Genomic DNA, 21,905 nt, shown 5'->3' with positions numbered 1-21,905 from the left:
GGCCGCCGTCCCCGGCATTGTTTTCCGGCATTGTCGCGAGGGGCCAGTCTACATCGCACGGCATCGATGGCCAAATGCGCGGCACGTATATCGATGCAACTTCATCATGGTCCAGCCAGCTGCAATTAATGCCGTCAAACTGCTCCGAATTGGTTGCCGAGCGGCGCCTCCGAGGACCCCTGCGAGCAGTCCCGCAGCACCGGCACTTGCACTCTCTCCGACCGGCGCGAGAGCAGGACCTTCCGCACGATCTGGTTCGCGTCCGACGCGCTCCCCTCGCTGGTTTCTAGATCGTTCGGCTCGGGGACGACCAGCGATGCGCGCTGCGCGGTGGATGTCACGCCGGCCTGCTGGGACTCGGCGAACGGGGGGCTGGCGGGACTCCGATGGAAGGGGAACGAGGGGGGGAACGAGTGCCGGAAGAGCTGGTGGGAGGATGTACTGGAGCGCTGCGTGTCGCGGCCTCCGCGTCGAGTGATCAGGATATGGATCGCGGGGATACACGAGCAGATGAGGGCGAATCCGCCTTCCGCATTACTGCTTGGCATTAGCTCAGCCCCGACTGGGTGGTACAAGGTAGGAAGAACACCTACCCCGACAGTAATATCTTCAAGTAGACGATGGTTGACTCCAGGTTATCCTCCTCGTGGATGACCAGCACGAGGCGGTAGATGCTAAACCCGATCGCCAGCCCGCCGCAGCCCATCATCAGCGAGACCTTGAGCTTCTTGACGTGCGAGAGGTGCAGCGTGATGGTCAGGAAGGCCGGGAGCAGCATGATGGCCAGATCCGTGGCGATGCTCATCACCGCGTCGGCGAGGATCACGGCCGATTTATTCAGGCACTGCGCTTCCTCGTCGTAGTGGGTCCAGAAGTACGAGACCGGCAGGCAGATGAAGACCTTGATGAAGAAGATGATCGTGTAGTAGATCACCGTCACCACCAGCACCGAGTACACGCTGATGACTTGCACGTGACGGATGGTGAAGATGCGCGCTAGAATGGAGAGCAGGGTGATCTTGACGGTGAGGACCATCGGGGCGTAGATTACGGTCAGAACATAGTAGAACTGCGGACGCGAGAGTCAGTGGAGGAGCATTTGCATTGGGTTGGCCCTGGTCACGGTGCTTGCCTTGTAGACGAGTCGGATCTGGTTGGGGGTCAGCAGGGCAAGGGGTTTGCCACCGCCATAATGGAGGTCTGCGGTAGTCTAGTTAGTGGACATGACCCCATAGCGGCAGTGAATTGAAGACTCACAGAAGATGTTGCAAATGCAATAGGTGAAGAACAGGACCTGAAGCACAATGTTAGAGGAGAGCAGCCAAAGGTCGGCGGGTAGTGGGAGTTTACCCAGGATAGAGTGCAAAATGCTGGTATACAATCATTAGATTTGGTAGACGGCTAGAAAAAGAGATGTCACAAACCGTCCTCAATATTCAAATCTCGCTTGATCCGGGAAGCAACCAGCAGGCGCAGGGCCAGGCAGAGGGTGGTGATGCTGCAGCACAGGATCTGCGTCACCAAGCTGATGGTGCGCAGATATTGATCGTAAACCGGGATCATTGGGGTGAGCAGCGGTCAGCATTGCGGTCCAGCGCGACGAGACAAGGGATTCGTCTAGAAATGGAATTCTGCAAGAATGAGGTATGCGGAATGCAGGGGAGGCAAAATGTGGAGAAGAGAATTGGTGAAGTTGGGGCTTGGCTTCCGACGTCATGGATGCCGCGAGGTTCCATGGTCCACCTCAGCCCGACCATTAAACATTATCGGGTGTTTACCCAGGTGAAGATTTCGGATGTGCGGGCGCATTTGTCATGTATGCGACGAGTTGACCCGATAGCAAAGCAGGGTTGGTATGCAGCTACCCTAACGCCGCCAAACAAGTCGATCGGCGCATGGTTGGACCATTCTTACAGGATGAAAGGACCAAGAGGGAAGAATTTATTTCAGATCAAAGGGTAAATGAAGCATAAATATTCGCCAACACATGGGTCTCACAACTGGAAACGAAAGTCCGGATGAGCATCGCCCAGATCCTGCAGGCTCTCCGGCTGCCAGTCCTGCTCCGGCTGACTTTCCCGGCGGCGATTTTCGGCGCGGAGAGCGAAGAAATACACGGTGCAGGCCAGTCCTGCCACCACTGCGAATGCCAGACCAACCCCAAAGCCAGTAGGGTACTTGGGCGCTTCACTGGTGATGAAGACGTTGCCAGATACGAAGGCACCACAGTTACCGAACGCGGGCAGCAAGCCCATTCCGACGCTGCGCTTGACGCCCTTGCCAAGGTTGATACACAACCACACCACGGTGATAGACATCATGATGAACGCGCCCGATGCCACGAAGAACATGCCCATATAGCGGACTCCAGCAGAGGGGACCTGCGCAAGCTCGATACTCCAGCCGATTATGACCAGCGCCGATCCGAACAGCGTGAAGAGATAGCGGTGGCGGAGATAGTCGCTCAGCCACGCGCTTGACAAGGTAAGCACGAAGGCGACTGCATAGACAGGGATGCTGTGCTCTTGCGCTGAGCGACTGGTCCAGCCGAGGTCCTTGAGAATGGTGGGCTGGAAGTACACCATCGAGCTGGCACTTTCTTCGGCGGCGAGGTAGGCCAAAACACTGGTGTCAATGTCAGCGCATAATTCGACTCCTAGACGTAGCAGACATGCTCACCAGATCCAGATCTTCCAGTCCATCGCCATCTTCAGGACCCGAGGGAGCGAGATAGGATCATCGCGAATGCTTCCTCCATCGGCCTCCAGACGGGCAAGCAGCAGTTCCTTCTCCGCAGGGGTCAAGAATGTCGCGTCCTCGGGAAAGGGAACAACGATCCAGTAGCAAATAATGCTGACGCCCATGGTGATGATTGATTCGATCAGGAAGAGCCTATTCTTGCGTCAGAAAACAGTATATGCCCGCTGAGGTCAAGGGATCCATACCATCTCCATCCCGCATATCCGTCCAACTCCAAGTGCGTCAAGAGACTTGAGAAGAGCTAACGAGCCAGTCAGACAGACGTGTCGAGAGTAAGCATGATAGAAACTGACCCCATTGAACGCTCCTGCCGCCATGTTGGCACTGAAGAAGATTGCGTATCGACGCAGGAACTCGTCCCGCTTGTAGTAACTTCCGATCAGGTATGCGCAGCCTGGCATTGGAAGGTCAGATTAGGCTTCGTGCATCGCCGCTAGCTTGGCATAGTATGAACGAACCAGGAACGAAGCCTGCCTCACACATCCCCATGAAAAACCGACACGCGATCAGGCCCGTCGCAGTCTTGGTGATGCCCTGTCCCATCACAAACAGCCCTGTTGACCCACCAAGTCAGCATACTCCTTTTCTCCCGACTGCGATTCCTCTCACCCCAAGTAAACATGTATAGGACCAGCATCCTTGGGCCGAACCTCTTGACCAACAGGTTGGCCGGCATGCCAAAGACGACGTATGCGACCGTGAACATGGTCACGGCGAGGTTGTATTCATTTCCCACCAGGTGCAGCTCCTTGGCCATGCCGGCGATCTTCGCGTTTCTACACCAAACCACATGGTTAAGGCTCGGTCCATCGACATCAAGTGGAAGAGAGCTGAACACTCACGCAATGTTGGAACGATCCATGAATGACACCAGAAAGAGAAACCATAGTGCTGGGATGACTCGCCAGTCCAGCTTTCGCAGCAACTTCTTCTCCAAAGCGGGATCAAAGTCTGGCGTTGACGCCTCAACCACGCGGGGCTCGATCTCTTGCTTCTCCATGACTGTAGCCTTGCAAAGTAACGGTCGGCAGAGAGAGTGGAACTATAAGAGAAAGCAGCCACCCATGCACGTGGCGCGACATGGTCGGCTTTTGTAGATGAAACTCAGGTCGGAATTTCCGAGTTGTCAGGGGTGGCAAGGGAGGGTTTAGGTCAAGCCATCACGAAGTGACTAGTTGGACAACCTCCGGCTGATTAATTGCAGGCCAGGCTTCTTTTCATCGTCTCATTGATGAAGGTGTGGCCTGCAACTACCGGGACTCATGGGTGTGTTCAACGTTGGACCCACGGCAATATATCTTGACGGATTTAAAAGACCCTAAGCATGATAGTCAGCCCTAGTGGCTCCATTCCGAGCACTCGGCCCGGTAGGATAATTAAGAATGGATGCACGAACACTACCATTTGTCGGGGAGTTTACCCAAGCCCCACCAAGTAAGTGAATTAGTCTATACTAGGTGATTAGGTGCAGGGTCATTGACCACATAGGGTTCTTGCACGGAGACCCTCAGCGCGGAAATCGTCCGGACTCCCCCCGTCCCGTCCTCCCCCTCCTCCCTCCGATGTCCTTTCTCCCTCCAGACCCACACCTACAATTAAAGGACTCAATATTATAGTGCAACAGGGAAAATCTGTTCCAGCCATTGCGCTGCCATAGCACACGGTTTGGGCCGAATGTCGTCCACTCGAACTAGTCTTCATCATCTGCATCATATGCTTCAACTAAGCAGAAACAGGTGTGATCTGTCCCCAATGTCGAATGGGAGGTTATCGGCCGGCTGCACATAGAGACCTGAGACGTCTGCGTGGCATTAGTGTAGAGGGGTAGACCCGATCGTGAATGACACCCAATGGTGCAATTTGACTGGTCTCCATGCGTGACAACCAAACGTTCTTGATCTTTGCTCCACAAGTCGGTGACCAAATACCGGCACGCAGTAGGTAGCCATGTACTCAGTAGTCTTCCATGTCCGGAGTAACATCGCTGAGGAAAACGGACCCGTGCCGAGACAGTACTAGGTAGTTTGGTACAGATCTTGCAAAAAGATGATTTGCGTACTGAGCCGCCAGCCCTGTCTTCACCATACAAGTTGAATCCTTCGATCCCTTTTCAAGGGTCACAACAGGGACTTTACATGACGAGGTCCTGCCCATTCTCGTTCCTTTCCTTTCTAGCATGCTACTGGAAGAAAGACAACTAGCAACGTTATGATCGAGCATGATGCCAATATCCCGGACAAAGGTCCCCTATTCATCAGGGTTACCGGGGCTTTGACCGCGATTGCATTCATCTTGGTCGCCCATAGGGTGCTATGGAAGGTGTACAGACAAACTGCCATCTCTGCAGATGATGTGATCATCCAGGTTTCGATGGTATGGTTCGCATTGCAAATGAATAGAGCCTCTACTCACAGAAGAACCAGATCATACAGATTGTGAATACTGTTATGGGCGACTTGGGTAGGGCGCACCTTGCTAACCGTTGAACATTGAAGTGACCGCCAATGCTGACCGTGTTCTACCATGCAGCGTGCCACTATGCATTTGGTCGTCATCGCGCTGACATTGTACGGTCAGGGGGCAATTTGGTACTTGCGCTGAAGGTTTGCTCCATGGTTCTCTCCAATGTCTAAGAGGATGCTAACTTGAGCCTCGTAACGCAGTATTTCTGGCTCTTTCAAATCCTCTACAAGACCGTCCTCTGTCTCAACAAGCTCAGCTTCCTGGCTTTCTACCTGCGAATCTTTCCCACGCGGCCCTTCCGTATTATCTGCTGGGTGACCATCGGTCTCGTCATTTCCAGCACCTTCGGATTTGTGCTCGCGACGATCTTCCAATGCATCCCGGTCCATACTAGCTGGCACAAGAACATCCCCAAGAAGTGTGTGGACAATGCGAGCTTCCGATGGTCGTGGGCGGGCTACAACACGGCGATGGACATTTGGGTCTGCGTGCTACCACTGCCGGTTCTCGCGCAGCTGCATCTCGACCGCATCCGCAAGATCGGTGTGATGCTCGTGTTCTGCATGGGCTTGTTGGTGTGCATCACCAGTATCATTCGGATGTGGGCAATGGAGGCAAGCACCACCACGCAGGACCCGACCTGGGGCTCGTTTGATGCCCTGCTGTGGAGTGCCATCGAGGCAAGTACGGGGATTATTTGCGCTTGCTTACCGTTCCTGAAGCACTCTGCCCAGAAGCTGGTTCCCAGTTGGTTTGTCTCGCTTTCGAATGGATCGCGCAAGTCGCGCAGTCGAGCCACCAGGACCAGGACGGGGCGGAGCTATCGTATGAGTCGGTTGGAGTCCCAGGAAGGCACGCAGCTCGGCCAAGAATGGCGGGTGGAGCGACACGATCCTGATGCGGATGCTGAGAGCGTGGGGAGCCAGGGGGCTATTGCCAAAGGCCAGATCATTCTCACTACCGCAATTGACATGCACAGTGAACCGGCACCGAAATAACGACCGGTACTATAGAGACTAGCCAGAGCATAGTCCAGATGCTTGTAGGAATTCTTGATCCGAGATCTTTTCCTGTTTCCTTTTCTTTTTAGCGTTTTCTGACTTGTTACCACCTCCCATTGGTAACGAGACACTCGTGCTGTTATTGCCACGGGGTACTTTAGTAGCCCAAGCTAAGGCCTAGGTGGCATATTCACCGAACAGCCAATTGTGGTGGACATTGAGTGTCTCAGAAAGCATTCGATAGCGCAATGGGGAGGGTGAATCGGGGTGGGGAGCGGCCGGGTTAGCCCGGCCTCTCGAGCCTATCGAGCCCTAAGTGCTTGTTTTGACAGGGGGTTCAAACCACCATCTCTTCCCTAGCGCTGCCATGGCCTGATCCGTCGGGGTTCCACTCGGCTAAAGGGTCAATTTCATTGCCTCGATGATTATTCACAGCGAGAATTCCAGGCCTGCTATCAGTGGGGCTCTGCAATATATCCCCGGGTGGAAGGTATTTCGCATTTGCCGAACGCTGTTAGCAGGGATAAGAGGCATTGAGGGACAGGCTAAAGCCCAGAAGAAAAAGAAAAGCAAGAAAGCATCATTTTTTTCTTTCCAGAGACCTTGAGCACCAACATGTCTCAGAATCACCGAGCAGAAAATCGAGCTGACCCGACCGTGGCGGATGAGCTGTTAGAAGCTCTGGCTCAGGTAGTGCATCTCCACCAAGGGTGCAATTGAAACCGCACTGACATCGACCAGGCAGGCGTAGATTACCTCTTCACCGTGCTGGGATCCGACCACCCCAGCATCATCGAGGCCTACGTGCGCCGACAGAATGATCCCACCCGGCAGTATCCCAAGATGATTCTGTTTCAGCATGAGGTCAGCTACTGTCGACCACTGACGAAAGATCCTGTGTCTGTACTAACGGGCGAACCATCAGTTTGTCGCCATGTCAGCGGCTGATGGGTACGCACGAATCAGTCACCGGCCAGCGTGTGTGATTGCCCACGTTGATGTGGGGACGGCAGCTCTGGGCCAGGGGCTGCACAATGCTTCCAGCGGACGAGCCCCCGTGGTGATTCTGGCCGGGATTGCCCCGTCCACCTTTCTCGGGGAGGCTCCGGGCTCGCGATCGGAGCATGTGCAGTGGTACCAAGATATTCGCGATCAGGCTGCCCTCGTGGCGCCGTACAGCCGCTACAGTGCCGAGATCAAGTCCCCGCACAATGTGTCCACCGTGGTGCATCGCGCAGTGCTCATGGCCACGACGGGCTCCCCCGGGCCTGTCTATCTGACGGCAACACGGGAGATTCTTGCCACTGCGCTGCCTTCTGGCGACCCTGCTCTGCGGCCCAAGGCCGTACCAACGTGTCTCCTGGGCTCCCTGCCTTCCGAGCAAGTGGAGGTAATCAGTACAGCGCTGCTCAATGCGCAAGCCCCGCTGGTGATCACCGGGTACCTGGGTCGCAATCATCGTGCCGTCCAAGAGCTGGTCCACTTGGCTGACATGATCTCCGGCCTGCGGGTGTTTGACTCGGAGCTCCGTGAGATGAGCTTCCCAGCCACCCATCCTGCCTGTGTGACGCGAGGGACGGGGGCAGCTCCCGCCGTGCAATCGGCCGACGTGATTCTCGTCCTGGACGCTGATGTGCCCTGGATTCCCACGCGTGTGCGCCCTTCTCCCACCGCCCAGATCATCCACATCGACCTTGACCCGCGCAAAGAACGTATGAATATTTTCGATATCAATGCGTCTCTCACCTTTCACGCGGACACGGCGGCGGCCTTGAGCCAGCTTACTGCTTATATATCTACCTCCCCTCGGTTGCCCGAGTTGCAAGGCAGTGAAAGCTGGCAAGCGCGTGGGAAGACCATGAAGGCATCGTACGACCAGGGCCAGGCACAGATCGATGCCCGTGCGACCGCACTGTTGTCGACGCCGGATGCGCCCTGCAGTGTAGACTATCTGTGTAGTCGCGTCCGCGCAATGCTACCCCAGGAGACAGTCTTTGTGACCGACTCGGTCACCAACCAGGTAGCCATGACGGAGCAGCTCCGCCTGCACCGACCGGGCTCGCATCTCACCAAGGGCGGTAGCGGATTGGGCTGGGCGGGAGGCGCAGCAATCGGAGTGCAGCTGGCCGCGGCACGGTACGATCTGTCCAACCGACCGATGGTGCAGCAGAAGGCTGAGGGGCCTTCGTCGTCACAGACCCGTCCTTTGGTGTGCAGCATCACGGGTGATGGAAGCTTTGTGTTCTCGGTTCCGACCGCGGTCTTCTGGGCCAGTCACCGCTATCAGTGCCCCTTTCTGACTATTATCTTGAACAATGGGGGGTGGAATGCCACCAGTCAATGCTTGAAGGATGTACACCCGACCGGTGTTGCGGCTGGGTTGTCGAAGGAAGAGCTGGGAATTTCCCTCGTCGCGGATGGGCCTGATTATGGGGGAATTGCTAAGGCTGCAGCTAACGGAAACCTGTGGGCGAAGCGGGTGGAGTGTGTAGGCCAACTGGATGAAGCTCTTACTGAGGCGATTAGGGTTGTGGTGGAGGAGGCCAAGTCAGCGGTGCTGGATGTCATCATCCGTTAGATTCTTGCGCAGTCCACGTTGCCATGAAGCATTTTCAAAGAGTCATTGCCCATCATGACCACACGTCATGAAAGGGCGAGGAAAATTCTCCGGAAAGATATAAAGAAGCCAGGGTGACAGGGACAAAGGATTGGCAGGCCATTGTTGGCTGGTGCATCTTGCGCAACCCGAGCATAACAAAGGGCAATGAGATCTGACCCACTATAAATAGGCCTGATCTAGATTGAGAATGATCCGTCAAGTACCAGGCATATCAAGCATACCAAGCACTCTACCACTTTCCAAGATGGGCTACCGCATTGACTCATGGGAGGGAGAGACCCTGTGTGGCACGCGCGTCCGGGCTGGACGCAATTCGGATCAAACCGCGACCATTGGAGGTACTGTGATGATCGATGGCGAGTACTATGCACTGACCGTTCTGCATCCCTTTCTGAAGCCTTCTTCCAACCAGCACCACCAGCACCGAAAGCGTTGGGCCTCGTTCCGGTCCCGCGCGATGTACGCCCTGGACAGCGAGGAGCCCCACGCGGTGGCCTATCTGCCCCGCTACAAAGGGACCAGGAAGTTGAACCCGGGCTTCTGGTCGGTGCGACAGAACTGGGGTCTGTTTCGATTGTGTGATCAAACGCCCCGGTCCAATTGTGTCACGGTCGGGGGGTGGCAAGTGCTCTCACCATCCAAGGTCACCAGAAGCTCGCCTCGCGGTCAGCTGTGGTGCTTGCTGGGGAACGGCGCTCGCCCCCCCGTGAGAACCGACGTGTCTGGACGATTGAGTCGCCCGTCCATCGCAGCCACCGACTTCCCCGTAGCGTATCAATTAAGTATGGTTTCCTTTGCGGAGGATGTTGGAGCCTGGGTGGTGGATGGAGGGGACAATGGCTCCCTGTTTGCCATGCTTGTGGCCCAGGATGACCAGGACTTCACCACCTACGCCATCAGTGCGGCGGATATCTTCGATGAGTTGCAGAAGCGATTTCCAAACACCTCGATAGCGATCGCCTAGGAATTTGGTGTTATATGTACTTATAGGGGGGGTCTGATATATTTATATTTTTATTTGATAGATTTGATGTACTCCGTATATACTCGAGAAAGTGAAAAGCTAAGTTACACTCAAGTTAACTATAACTACCTGCACAATAGAACTACACAGTTGGACACAATCCCACACTAGTACCAATCAAGTTAAAACACCTTTAGTTATCGCAATGAGTCATGCACCTGATCACAGCCTCAGGCAGCACCACGTGACCATCCGGTGCTTAGAAATGCCGTGGCGCGACTGGCTGGGATTACCCCGGATCACGTGCGGTGACTCGGGGCTTCTCGCCTTCGCATTGTCCGCCTGCGAGATCGGCGCCAGGAGAAACTGGGAAAAATCTTGAGGTGGTGACTCAGTCCTTCTTTTCCTCCCCCATCACCTCCACCTCCTCTCTCTCGTGTTCAATCGATACCCATTGAACTATAGAGATAGAGACCATGGCGAGGCAGCTCTGCAATTTGCTCCGCCGGCCGGTGAGTCGCTAGACCTTCCTTGACCTTTCCAATTCTCCATCTACCATCCGATCTGCTCTTAACTCATAAATCCACCCAGCTTCGGCTTCGGTCTACTCCGTCGCTCGGGGCTTCCAGCAGGAGAATTGCCCTCCTCCCACGGTCCATCGCCACATCCCCCCCCCCTCGCTCCATTCGCGCCCTCAGCACGACCCCGATCGTCAGGGCCCAAGGCTTTCACTCGCAGCAAGAGCAGGCCCCCTCGACCACTCCCTCCGAGACCCGCACACCGCAGACCCTGACGGAGAAGATCGTGCAACGCTATGCCGTCGGTCTCCCCCCCGGGAAGTTCGTTCGCAGTGGCGACTATATCAGTCTGGCGCCCGGATACTGCATGACGCATGACAACTCGTGGCCGGTGGCTCTCAAGTTCATGTCCATGGGAGCCACCAAGGTGCACAACCCGAAGCAGATCGTCATGACCCTCGACCACGACGTCCAGAACACCAGTCCCCAGAATCTGAAGAAGTATCAGCAAATCGAGGAGTTTGCGGGCAAACACGGCATCGACTTTTATCCTGCAGGACGGGGTATTGGACACCAGGTGATGGTGGAGGAAGGGTACGCGTGGCCCGGCACCATGGCAGTCGCCTCCGACAGTCACAGCAACCACTACGGTGGTGTCGGCTGCTTGGGCACCGCCGTGGTTCGCACCGACGCGGCCAGTATCTGGGCGACCTCGCGCACCTGGTGGCAGATTCCCCCGGTGGCCAAGGTCACCTTTACTGGCACGCTCCCCGTGGGCGTGACCGGCAAGGACGTGATCGTCGCGCTGTGCGGTCTCTTCAAGAGCGACGTCCTGAACCACGCCATTGAGTTCACCGGTTCCGAGGAGACCATGGCCAGCCTGCTCGTCGACAGCCGCCTGACGATCGCCAACATGACCACCGAGTGGGGCGCGCTCACCGGTCTCTTCCCCATCGACACCACCCTCAAGCGCTGGCTCCGGTACAAGGCGACTGTCGCTGCCCTGTCTGATGACCGTTCCACTCGCGAGCGCATCACGCACGAGAGAATCGAGGAGCTGTTCGCCAACCCCCTCACCGCGGACCCCGATGCTCAATATGCTAAGCAGCTGTACCTCAACCTCTCCACCCTCTCCCCCTACGTCTCTGGCCCCAACTCCGTCAAGGTCGCCACTCCCCTGGCTGAGCTGGCCGCCAAGAACATCAAGGTCAACCGCGCCTACGTCGTCTCCTGCACCAACTCCCGCGCCTCGGATATCGCCGCCGCCGCGCAAGTCTTCCGCACCGCGGCCAAGGCGAACGGCGACGTCACCCCCAAGATCGCCGACGGCGTGAAGTTCTACATCGCGGCCGCCTCCGCTCCTGAGCAGGAGGCTGCCGAATCCACCGGCGACTGGCAGATCCTGCTCGAGGCCGGCGCGCAGCCGCTTCCCGCCGGGTGCGGTCCGTGCATTGGCCTCGGAACCGGTCTGCTGGAGCCCGGCGAGGTGGGCATTAGTGCCAGTAACCGCAACTTCAAGGGTCGCATGGGCTCGCGTGACGCGCAGGCCTATCTGGCCAGCCCCGAGGTCGTCGCCGCCAGTGCCCTCAGCGGCATGATCTCCGGCCCCGGCACCTTCCAGGTGCCCCCGGAGGAGTGGCTGGGGGTGGACCACGGCTTCGGCACCGGTGCGGAGCCCACCACTGAGCAGCAGCTCACCAATCTCCTGGAGCAGATGGAGTCCTTCATTGACCGAGTGGAGACCGCCCAGGGCTCGACGGAGAAGGCGGCCACCGAGATCCTGCCCGGTTTCCCCGAGCGCATCAGCGGCGAGATCGTCTTCTGCGACGCCGACAACCTCGACACCGACAGCATCTACCCCGGCAAGCTCACCTACCAGGACAACGTCTCAAAGGAGGACATGGCTCGTGCCTGCATGATGAACTACGACCCCGAGTTCAAGGACGTCGCCAAGCCCAGCGACATCCTCGTCGCCGGCTTCAACTTCGGCTGCGGCTCCTCCCGCGAGCAGGCCGCCACCGCCATCCTGGCCAAGCAGATCCCGCTCGTCGTCGCTGGTAGCTTCGGCAACATCTTCTCCCGCAACAGTATCAACAACGCCCTGATGGGTCTCGAGGTGCCCCGTCTCGTCGAGCGCCTCCGCGCCACCTTCGCCCAGCCGGCCGGTGCTGAGCGCCAGCCCACCCGCCGCACTGGCTGGACCTTGACGTGGGACGTCAAGCGCAGCCAGGTCGAGGTGCAGGAGGGTGAGGGCGGCGAGAGCTGGACGGAGCCGGTGGGCGAGCTGCCCGCCAACGTGCAGGCGATTATCGCCGCTGGCGGTCTGGAGGCCTGGGTCAAGGGCGAGGTCGCTAAGGCGGCGTAAAAGTAGAACTCTAGACGTGATGAAGAAAAGACTGATTAGACATTTGTGTTGGAAGCATGTACATATCCTTAGCGCTATCTGAATTCACTGTATCACTACGAGAGGCTACGTTGCGTGGTCAATACTGTACATCCACGGCCGCTATTTGTCTGCCTCTTCCCACGGCACCCTCCTCAGATTCGACGTATTGAGATACCAGACCTGATGCCCACCGACGTCCGAGCACTCCGTCTGGACCTGCCCGCCTGCTTGATTGGATAGCCAATCCGAGGCGCCTTGCAGGGTGGCAATCGACCCCAGCAGATGCTCATCCTGCTGCAGACCCAGCAGCTCCTCGACGGTTCTGTCTTGAGGATAGGGCGAATCATCGACCTGTAGCCGTTGCTGCCTGGTATCTTGCTTGATCGATCCCGACGTGGATTGGGTCAACTCGAGCTTCAACCCACTGATGGCGAATTCCGCCACCACCAGTCCGTTATAATACCCTTCTGCGCGGGGAGACGCGCGTAGTGCAGCGATGGCCTGCAGACGAATGCGGTAATCCGGACATCGCAGCGCCAGGAAGCTCAGGGCAGCGCACAGGATCCCATCGGGGGTAAACTGCGGGCGCGTCCCCAATTTAGCGTTCAGGGCCACAGTCTTCGCCATCAGATCCTCAAATTCCGGGCGTAGTGGGTGTAATGCGGGATCCCACGGGGCGTGCAGGCAGGCTTTGAGGGATAAAGTGAAAGTGAGCAGGCCCAGTACCACCACGTCTGCGGAGCGCCGCTCGCGGTCGGTGAAGTGGGGATAAGTTGGCAGTAGGTCGTCGAAGTAGGTTCTGACTTGGGTCAGACAGGATAGCAGGCGCTGTTGTTTGGGTTGCAGGATGCCGTATTGGAGTGCGAGGTCGGTCTCGGACAGGCTCCAGCACCGCTCGAGGAGGCGGAAGATGGTAGGCACGAGAGGGTTCAGGGCTTGACGTGCCTGCTTGACGCTCCGAAATGGGCGGAGCTGGGATTCGAAGGTTTCGAGACGGGCGAATTGGGCGTCCAGCTCGCGGAAGGGCTGGTGGACTCCGTGAAACGCCGAGTGTGATTCCAGGTAGAGGAAGGCGTCGGAGAGAGCTGGGTCTATGGGTAAAGAAGACGGTGCCCCCTCGTTGAGAATTTTCAGCCCCGCTTGGAGGTGCGTGTTGGCGTCGTCGTAGCGGGCGGACGCCAGCTCGATCAGCACGAAGAGCAGGCAGCAGACCAGAATCACCTGGCGGAGACGTGGATCTTGGGAGGCAGGCCGGTGCTTCAGAAGAGTGAATGAGCGCAGCGACTGCTCCAGGGCGAAATGATGCCATTTACTACGCAGCGACTGTCCGGGGATTGCAATCCCCGCTTCATGCACCTGGTGATTGATGGCACTTAGGGCTACGAGGGCATGGTAGACGGCCGGCTCAATAACGCTTAGTTGGCCGATCACATTCCGCGGCGAGAATAGGTCGGACACCCCCGAAACAACCACCGAGTCGGGGATGAGATGATGCCAGAGAAAGGAGAGGCATCGTTTCTCGTCGCAGGTGATGGTCCAAGGGAACTGCGCTGCCACTGAGGACATCAGCGTCGCGTGCTGGGCGCCATACGTTGCTTTGCCCGACAAACGAGTGAGATCCGAGCCTTCACAGGGCCAGCCCGCCACTTTACAGTTCTGACATCTCCCTGGCGTCTCGTCGCATTTGATCCGGCGGGCTCTGAGGAGTGACGTTGAGAATAAAGAAGATCTGGCTGGCGACCAATTGCTTACCGACAGGTTCGACAGCCGGTTCTGGAACGAGTGGTCCGCGCTCGTCGACGCCCAGACTTCACTTGCATGGCTGTGGCTGGCTGGTTCTAGACAGAAATTGGCAGAAGTGAGGACGTCTGGCGTCTTGTACGAGAATCAGAGACTAGTTGACGCTAAATCCCACTAAACCACGCGACGAAATGCGGGGTTCCTTGCTGTCAGCGACTTGCTGACACAGCTTGTTCGATTTCATTCGATGTTCAAGGAGCCAGCGGGCGAGGTACTGGCGTCGGGACCCCTCCTCGTGCACACAGAATGACGGGCTAAGAGCGTCATGGTAACGCCTGTAGCCGCTTCCATGCTGATTCGTATATCATTATGACCCAGAACGGTTGGAGTCTTGCCATAGTCGTCGCCCACGGCTTATTACCGCGATACACGGGGTGTCGACGGATATCACAATGGCAATTGAAGCCTTATCATTCATGTGGTCATGATCATGATCTATAAATCAAGGAGTAGCCAAGATGCTTCGTGACCAAATAGAACAGAGATCCATTTGCCGATATTATGAGAGTGCAAGCTGTAGGAACTTGGGAAAACGGTTAAGCAATTTATTGAACAAACACAAACAAAATCCAAGGCGAATCCCAACACTACATTAGCATTGTCGAGTCCCGTTGTCAACAGTGGACTATGAGGGGGGGCCCTGCCACGGTGCTCTCGTCCAATCCTCAAAGTCATTGTCATCAGAAAGGTACCAACCATCATCCTAGTCCGAGTTGTACGAAAAATAATATCCTGATGGCCGCGGAGGCGGGGCATTTTACTCATCAAGTAGCTTGTTCTGCTCGGGGCTCCAAGGACTCAGTGCGCGCCCTGGGCATTCCGGTTGGTATTCAACTGCGTGTGAGAGCGACACTCGCTTCTGCGATGCCTTGGCAATGAGCTGGTTCCAACGGTCGGTTGGGTAGCGATATCTCGTATAAAGAGTCGGTAGGTACTGTACGTCACCCACGCAATACCTGATGATCGCGTCCAAGAGCGGCCGTGTGTCAAACACACTGTATGAGCCGCTCTTTTGGCCATAAGGCCTCCCCATTCGTTTTGTCCAGCATCCATTTCCTCTTTTCTCGTGCGTTGGAAAGAGCTTGCTCGATGCATTTGGACAGGCCGGAGAGATACTTTCGCTCACGGGTATTCGGCCGACCAGCGCTCTCCATGAGCTAAATATCCCGGACACCCTGTAGCCTGACTCCGTAATGAGCATTGAATGCGTCCGAGTCATTTCGCACGTCGAAGAATGCTTTGATGATCTGTGGCGACTCTAATATGTCTTTGAGACTATTTCCACGCTGTCCGGTCGTGGAGAAGGCTACAGAGCCAAGAGGATGGATGTCTATGACGTGTGGAGACATCAAACCGTGACCGGAAGCAACAAGCACGGTCATGAGGGATATTGTACCATGGCGGCTGAGCTTTTTGCCTTCCAGATCTGTGTAGAGCAGGGGCTTAAAGTCCCCCATCCAGGTTTCCTGCCGTGCTATGAGATCGACGAGACCCTTGAGCCCGTCTTGGGTGTCGATAAAAGTGGTCTGTTTGACCATGACGAATGTCGTGCTGCGGTACAAGTTGCTGGATGTCTTTTATCTGGGCGATACCGCTGATGGTTGGCGAGAAGAGAAGTTGAACGCACAATATTGTAGTCACAGGCTGAGTCAGATGGACATGACCCCTGTATTCCCATTCCAATCGGACTCTCGTGCCGAAGGCATGTGCCGTGACACGTCATCATTATGGCGAGACTTGCGTGGATTATGTTTTGGGTGAAGTAAGGCTTTTCCAGGGGACGTAAACGTAAATATAGTCTAGCTAGCAAGTGACCTTGATCACCTCTAGAGAACAACCCACACAAAGCACTAAGGATTAATGTGTACTATAAATTTATAAAAATAGGTGCGATGAGCACAAACGAGATCTAGTGGAACAAAAGCCTCATGACCATTCCTTCTTGACCTTCTTCCCCTTCGGCACACGGAAGATCCAGTAGAACGCAATGGCTCCAACGGTATTGACCACAATATACACCCACAACAGGCCAAAGTCGCGCCACCGATTGGCGAAGTTGATATTCAAGCCTGCCAGATACTGATTGGTGTACTCTAAGCTGCAGAAGTTGCACTCGTCGCTGCCTCGAGCGTCCGGATTGAGCAGATAGCCCCCGTGGGCGGAGCGATAATCTTGCATGTATTCGCCGCAGCTCATTCCAGAGGGAGCGAAGAAGGATAAGATTTCGTTGTCGGCACAATGCATGGGGGCATCGCCCAGGGTTGCAGATAGCAGGGAGGATACCAGGTAGGTAAAGGGGTTGACGCGGTACATGAAGATCCAAAAGCCGGGAAGAGCATCCGGACCTGCCAGGATGCCGCAGAAAGCATACATCATAATAAACAGGATGTTGGACAGTGCTGATGCCAGCTGATCACTATCCATCCCAGAGATCAACATGTGCGCGAACGAACTTGAGAAGAGAAAGACAGCCCAGATGATGAGGACAGCCAGCGTGCCCCGGGTGTGAACCTCGCCGGTATATTCCGCGTTACGGTACAGGCCCACGGGGTAGTACCAGACCAGGAAGGACAATATCGCCATGATCTGACCGAGATGATTAGTCAGTAAAACGAGGCAGAACCAGATACAACAGGGACGAACCGTATTCCAGAAAAACTCCACCGCGATGTTGGAGAGAATAAATGCTTGCCATGCATAGGTCTTGGACTGCCGCTCGCGCGATTCGTAGAGCGTCCGCTGCGTGACAAAGGATGGGATGATCTGCATCACCAGCTGAACAACCACGAAGAGGAACACGAAGACGCCAAACATCTGATTCTGTAGCCCCTGTCGAGTGTTGTCTGCTTTGAAAAAAGAGAACCCGATGAAGAGCGCCTGCGAGATGCAAAGATGCGGTTAGCTGTTGATCACTACCATCCCAGATTGTCCAAGAGTTCCCACTTACACAGCCAACAGTCAGTACCATCTTGGAGTATATGTAGGAGGGCGAGCGCCAGTACTGCTGGAAGACCCGACGGGCGACCTGAATCAGTTGTTCGAAGAAAGGCGCCGCAAATTCGGCATAGCTGGACTTATCATTCGGATCAGAGAGCGGCGAGGGCTTGCTGGCCAGTTCCCTCAGTTTGGCCAGTTCATTCTGCACATCTTGATATTCAGGACTGTTTCTCCAGACTGCGGGCCAGTCAATTTCCGTCTGGGCTCCTGGAGCCGCTCCAATGACCTCCAGCATGTGCTCTGCTGGATTCGCTCCCGGCGGGCAGGCTGATCCCCCGTTGCGAACAAAGTAGTCCATAAGAACTTGCGATCCTTCTCCCACCTCCCCAAAGTAGACAGTCTTGCCACCCTTGGCTAGCAGAAGAAGTCGATCAAAGCGTTGAAACAGCATGGCAGACGGTTGGTGGATTGTACAGAGAATGGCTTGTCCATTCTTGGTCAAGGTCTCCATCAGGTTGCAGATGGACCAGCTGGTCTGGCTGTCCAGTCCCGAGGTTGGCTCATCCAAGAAAAGCAGCAGCTTAGGGCGCGCAGCCAGTTCCACTCCAATTGTCAATCGCTTGCGCTGCTCCACGTTGAGCCCTTCTCCTGGTACCCCGACGATGGCATCCGCGTACTCCCGCATGTTCAGAAGGTCAATTACAGTCTCAACATACGCGAGCCTTTCAGCTCGGCTGTACTGGGGCGGCTGTCGGAGCAAGGCGCTGAACTCCAAGGCTTCCCGGACCGTCGAGGTGTGGAGGTGCAGATCTTGTTGTTGCACATAGCCAGTCTTACGTTGGAAGGATTCGTCTCGAACGCGACCGTCCACCAACATATTGCCACCAATAACACCGACCGTCGTGCGACTCGCTAATACATCCAATAAGGTCGTTTTCCCGGCGCCGGAGACCCCCTGTTCAGAATAGTTAGTTTGACTGACCAAAGGGTACGATGTGGGGGGTATGGCTGCTTACCATGAGCGCTGTCAAAGTACCCGGCCGAATCCAACCGTCGACATGATCCAAAATGCGTCGCGGCTCGCCTTTGATCTTGATGTCGTAGGTCACATCCTCCCAGTGGAAGATTGACGATTGCTTCTCGACTCCAGAGATGGTTCCCGACCCCTGGCTGGGTGCTTTGTCGCTTTGCACCACAGGATCAGGCCCCTGCTCCTCATCCTTCTGGTTCTGTGCCGACAAAGCTTTCTGCACCTTATTGCGCCGGAAGACGAGCACTTCACCTCGGGAGCGTTGGCTAGAAACTAGTTCGGAGGTGACGAGGTGACAGAGAGCCAGAAAAATGGTCAGGGCAATGATAATCCCGAAGTTGCGCCAGCGGTGACTGTTCTCGTATCCATACGAGGAGCGCACGAATGCGGTGCCTTGGACGACATCGGACCCCGGAACAGCTCCCACAGTCGAGCACACCCGCTCTTGGCTTGAAACATTCTCGTATCCTGGTCCGGAGGGAATGAAGGAGGCACAGGGGAACTCCCGGCCATGAAACTCGTTTACCATCACAGCCTCGAAGCCATACGAGACTGGATTCAGCCATCGGATCCACGAGGCCCAGCCACGCATGTAGCTCACCGGGATAGCAAACCCCGTATACAGCACGAGGGCAAGCAGAATGATGGACGAGGGCGCAAGAGCCTGTTCGAGCGACTTGGTAATGGAGGCAAAGAACCGGAAAAACATGGACATGCCCATCATCATGGAGAATGCGATCAGGTACAGGAAGAAGAATGCTCCCGGTGTCCGCCGGAGATTTCCCATGAAGTACAACACCAGATTGACAAGCAACGAGTTGACAATTTTGTAAGGCATGTCCATGATCATTGACGATATGGCTTCGGCACTTGGGTGATAGAGGGCGTATCGGGTGTGTTTTTCGACGATGGTCCTCTTCTCGTACAGAACGATGATTTCCAACATGCTGGAAAAGGCGCTCAGGAGGACCAGCATGAAGAGCAGGGCACCACGCGAGAAGAACGATGATGTGTCATTTGCAAGGTTGTAGAACACACTGGAAATGATCAAAGCTTCGAAGAAGTTTCCGATTAGCATGGCAAGAGTCACACTCGGATCGTTCTTGAGTCGCTGAAAGTCTCTCCATAGGCAGATCCGAATCTGGCCCCAGTAAGACAAAGTGTATGGAGAATCTCGCCGCTGTTTCGTGGACTTCTCCGCTCGTCGAGCGGAGGCGAATTTATCAAGGTCCGAAGCGTGGAATGGGTGTGCGTCAACATATTGGTCGATTTCATGCAGAAGAGCCTGGCGCTCAGGGCTTTCATGCCATCGTCTGGCGAATTCGTCGGCCGTTCTGGGCACGAGGTGCTCATATCCTGGGCGTATGACGCGTTCAACGGGGCTTGACATGGAGGTCAGGAAGTCAGGAGTTGTCTGTGCCTCGGGGCATATGAATCCCATGCGACTGAAATAATCCCTGGCTGCCTGGGCAGGGCCAAAGTAGATCTGCCGTCCTTCGTACAGAACGGTGACTTTGTCGAAAAGCTAGACAATCTGTTAGCCAGGATTCATGCCTATGAGCGTTAAGCTGACTTACGTCGTAGGCCGCCTGGGGTGCCTGGTAGATGGCAACACACGAGGTCACCCCGAAAACATCGCCCTGTGTGCGTAATGTCCGACAGAATTCCTAAACCACCAAGAATTCATCAGTATGGTATCACAGAGTAGCTGTTATGGTGTACATACCACAGCATTAGCACTATCCAGGCCTCGAGTGCTGTTATCCCAGCACTGCAATGGAGCATAGCTCAATGCGGCTTCTGCGATGGTAACTCGCTTTCTCTCACCTCCACTGACGCCACGCACAAAGTCATTCCCGACCTTGGTGTTGATAGTATGGCTGATCCCAAAGATTGACATGATCACATCTCGCAGATGGGTGGCGTACTCCTGGCGAGACATCCCACCAGGTACTTGACGAGGGACACGGGCGAGGGCAGCGAAGTACAGAGTGTCTCCAACCACCAGTTGGGGGTAGTGAGCATCCACCTCGGCTGTATAGACGGCTTCACCCCGGAACTCCGCTGACATCTGTTTTGGGGTGATCCCCTGGTAGTTGATGTACGCGGCCGGGTCGACCTGGAATCCATATGTTTCTTGAGCAATTGTTTTGAGGAAGGTCGAGCAGCCGGAACCAGGAGGCCCCAAAACACAGAGTTGTTCACCGGGGAGAAGCAAGCCGTCGACATCACGCAGAATCTCAATTCTCTTCTTCTTCCCGCCCAGAAGGTGGCGGATGAGGGTTGGCACCTTCAAGACCGCATTCCCCACGCTCATCTGATAGTCAACCGGACTGCCATATCCCACCACGTTCAGGTTCTTGATGGCGACCCCGGCCACGCGTGCCGGGGCGCTGTTATCAGACTGGTAGCGAAGACCGTAGAAGGCTTTCGCCCAGGCTCTGGCGTTGAATCGAGGACTGTGTGGGTCGAGAACGAGGTCATTTTTGTTGAAAGGCAGCGGGTGGTGCGACCGTTTGGATCGCTCACTCACGGTGCGAGCCAAGTGAGTGAGATCACGATCATTCTCTTCCTGATCTTCGGCCAGAGTCGCCTTTCCGTCCGAGTCCGAGTTGCAACTGCTGGTAGGCGTGCGAGTTGGCATGGGAACGCCGCTTAGGGCTGGGTGCCGATTGTCGGCCGGTTTGGAATCCATTTCCTGGTGAAATGCTGGACGCTGCACAACAGATTTCTATCGCATACTGAACAAGTCTATCGATTCAAGACCCCTGAGGGACTCAGTGAGATTTATAATTTCACCCGAGTCACAGCAGGCAGGCATTCCCCGGTCGGGCTCGGTCTTTGACACCATGAAGATCCGTTGTGTGTGAAGGAAGAAGTGATGCGCCGCCAAGTTCGGATTCCGCGGGCGCCGGCGGGGACCGTTTTTGGACGGAGTGGAGATTCCAGAGATATATTGTTATTAGATATTTGGTATGTGTTTCTTAGGTATTTTTCAAGTACCAAATTTTACTTTCCTAGACCACGAGGGCCTGCTTCCCTTGGTCACAGTGATCATGGACTGGTATTGAATCCCAATACTATACCTGACCCGATGACTGATTCTTTCATCAAAAGCGGAATCACGTGATGGCGCGGGGTTTTTGTTCCGCTGGGCTTGGCGCTCGGCCTAATGGACTTATAAATGTCCGAGATTGCCTCGTAGTTAATCATCGCATTGTAATTGTAATTGCATTCACTTGCCACCCCCCACTCCCCCCCTCTCTCTCGCCAGAATGTACCACTACAACCCTTCAGCTCGAATGAAGCTGTCGGTATGGCCCTAATCCCCTTCTTGAGCCTTTTTCATCATCAAATAACTGCTAACCTTATGGATGTAGTGCACGAGATGCAGGACCAGGAAGGTTTGCGCTTCTCCTCCCCCCC

General features: G+C 55.6%; 10 protein-coding genes across 10 annotated transcripts in view; 5 read left to right on the top strand and 5 right to left on the bottom strand.

The window, feature by feature from the left end:
- Positions 1 to 134: 134 nt before the first annotated feature.
- Positions 135 to 1,563, bottom strand: BO66DRAFT_438798 (uncharacterized protein; the record flags this gene model as incomplete). The annotated part of the gene is made up of 6 exons (XM_025651102.1): positions 135 to 537; positions 594 to 1,069; positions 1,124 to 1,200; positions 1,258 to 1,294; positions 1,351 to 1,370; positions 1,425 to 1,563. The coding sequence occupies 6 exons, from the start codon at positions 1,561 to 1,563 to the stop codon at positions 135 to 137; spliced, it is 1,152 nt and encodes a 383-aa protein (XP_025503547.1).
- Positions 1,564 to 1,981: 418 nt separating this feature from the next.
- Positions 1,982 to 3,955, bottom strand: BO66DRAFT_350346 (vitamin H transporter). Its single transcript, XM_025644714.1, has 7 exons — positions 3,603 to 3,955; positions 3,370 to 3,536; positions 3,219 to 3,314; positions 3,054 to 3,154; positions 2,946 to 3,001; positions 2,680 to 2,892; positions 1,982 to 2,625 (listed from the first exon to the last, which is right to left on the bottom strand). Exons 1-7 carry the CDS (start codon positions 3,758 to 3,760, stop codon positions 1,995 to 1,997), a joined length of 1,422 nt encoding a protein of 473 aa, XP_025503546.1. The 5' UTR covers positions 3,761 to 3,955; the 3' UTR covers positions 1,982 to 1,994.
- A 1,013-nt stretch (positions 3,956 to 4,968) lies between these two features.
- On the top strand, positions 4,969 to 6,221 carry BO66DRAFT_420676 (uncharacterized protein; the record flags this gene model as incomplete). Its single annotated transcript, XM_025649894.1, has 4 exons — positions 4,969 to 5,133; positions 5,184 to 5,220; positions 5,290 to 5,363; positions 5,424 to 6,221. 4 exons carry the CDS (start codon positions 4,969 to 4,971, stop codon positions 6,219 to 6,221), a joined length of 1,074 nt encoding a protein of 357 aa, XP_025503545.1.
- A 618-nt stretch (positions 6,222 to 6,839) lies between these two features.
- Positions 6,840 to 8,802, top strand: BO66DRAFT_323774 (acetolactate synthase; the record flags this gene model as incomplete). The annotated part of the gene is made up of 3 exons (XM_025643814.1): positions 6,840 to 6,914; positions 6,966 to 7,088; positions 7,150 to 8,802. 3 exons carry the CDS (start codon positions 6,840 to 6,842, stop codon positions 8,800 to 8,802), a joined length of 1,851 nt encoding a protein of 616 aa, XP_025503544.1.
- A 115-nt stretch (positions 8,803 to 8,917) lies between these two features.
- On the top strand, positions 8,918 to 9,808 carry BO66DRAFT_452147 (uncharacterized protein; the record flags this gene model as incomplete). Its single annotated transcript, XM_025651917.1, has 1 exon — positions 8,918 to 9,808. The coding sequence occupies exon 1, from the start codon at positions 9,032 to 9,034 to the stop codon at positions 9,806 to 9,808; it is 777 nt and encodes a 258-aa protein (XP_025503543.1). The 5' UTR covers positions 8,918 to 9,031.
- A 476-nt stretch (positions 9,809 to 10,284) lies between these two features.
- lysF (homoaconitase LysF) lies at positions 10,285 to 12,780 on the top strand (the record flags this gene model as incomplete). Its single annotated transcript, XM_025652876.1, has 2 exons — positions 10,285 to 10,320; positions 10,400 to 12,780. 2 exons carry the CDS (start codon positions 10,285 to 10,287, stop codon positions 12,689 to 12,691), a joined length of 2,328 nt encoding a protein of 775 aa, XP_025503542.1. The 3' UTR covers positions 12,692 to 12,780.
- A 334-nt stretch (positions 12,781 to 13,114) lies between these two features.
- Positions 13,115 to 14,131, bottom strand: BO66DRAFT_283762 (uncharacterized protein; the record flags this gene model as incomplete). Its single annotated transcript, XM_025643096.1, has 1 exon — positions 13,115 to 14,131. A coding segment is annotated over one exon (1,017 nt), but the record flags the coding sequence as incomplete, so codon positions are not given.
- Positions 14,132 to 15,669: 1,538 nt separating this feature from the next.
- BO66DRAFT_438791 (uncharacterized protein) lies at positions 15,670 to 16,050 on the bottom strand (the record flags this gene model as incomplete). Its single annotated transcript, XM_025651101.1, has 1 exon — positions 15,670 to 16,050. The coding sequence occupies one exon, from the start codon at positions 16,048 to 16,050 to the stop codon at positions 15,670 to 15,672; it is 381 nt and encodes a 126-aa protein (XP_025503540.1).
- Positions 16,051 to 16,383: 333 nt separating this feature from the next.
- Positions 16,384 to 21,259, bottom strand: BO66DRAFT_350333 (putative ABC multidrug transporter). The gene is made up of 6 exons (XM_025644713.1): positions 20,206 to 21,259; positions 20,057 to 20,146; positions 18,466 to 20,004; positions 17,460 to 18,404; positions 17,156 to 17,389; positions 16,384 to 17,098 (listed from the first exon to the last, which is right to left on the bottom strand). The coding sequence occupies exons 1-6, from the start codon at positions 21,172 to 21,174 to the stop codon at positions 16,439 to 16,441; spliced, it is 4,437 nt and encodes a 1,478-aa protein (XP_025503539.1). The 5' UTR covers positions 21,175 to 21,259; the 3' UTR covers positions 16,384 to 16,438.
- Positions 21,260 to 21,867: 608 nt separating this feature from the next.
- Positions 21,868 to 21,905, top strand: part of BO66DRAFT_452141 (fungal specific transcription factor domain-containing protein) — a gene marked incomplete at both ends in the record, with an annotated part of 2,489 nt that continues 2,451 nt past the window's right edge. Inside the window, one exon of the mRNA XM_025651916.1 lies at positions 21,868 to 21,883. Coding sequence (XP_025503538.1) covers positions 21,868 to 21,883 — 16 coding nt within the window. The remainder of the gene's footprint in view (positions 21,884 to 21,905) is intronic.

The sequence above is a fragment of the Aspergillus aculeatinus genome (genome assembly GCF_003184765.1).
Source record: "Aspergillus aculeatinus CBS 121060 unplaced genomic scaffold BO66scaffold_26, whole genome shotgun sequence".
Lineage (NCBI taxonomy): Eukaryota > Fungi > Ascomycota > Eurotiomycetes > Eurotiales > Aspergillaceae > Aspergillus > Aspergillus aculeatinus.
Note: the sequence above shows the minus strand (reverse complement) of the source record. Positions and strands in the feature narration are given on the sequence as shown.

Coding starts and splice junctions, on each gene's coding strand:
- BO66DRAFT_350346 (XM_025644714.1), bottom strand. CDS start 3,760: ATGGAGAAGCAAGAGATCGAGCCCCGCGTGGTTGAGGCGTCAACGCCA. Junction 3,315..3,369: donor CCTATACATGTTTACTTGGG/GTGAGAGGAATC, acceptor GTGGGTCAACAG/GGCTGTTTGTGATGGGACAG. Junction 3,002..3,053: donor CGGCAGGAGCGTTCAATGGG/GTCAGTTTCTAT, acceptor CTGGCTCGTTAG/CTCTTCTCAAGTCTCTTGAC.
- BO66DRAFT_350333 (XM_025644713.1), bottom strand. CDS start 21,174: ATGGATTCCAAACCGGCCGACAATCGGCACCCAGCCCTAAGCGGCGTT. Junction 20,147..20,205: donor TGGATAGTGCTAATGCTGTG/GTATGTACACCA, acceptor TTGGTGGTTTAG/GAATTCTGTCGGACATTACG. Junction 18,405..18,465: donor GTACTTTGACAGCGCTCATG/GTAAGCAGCCAT, acceptor TATTCTGAACAG/GGGGTCTCCGGCGCCGGGAA.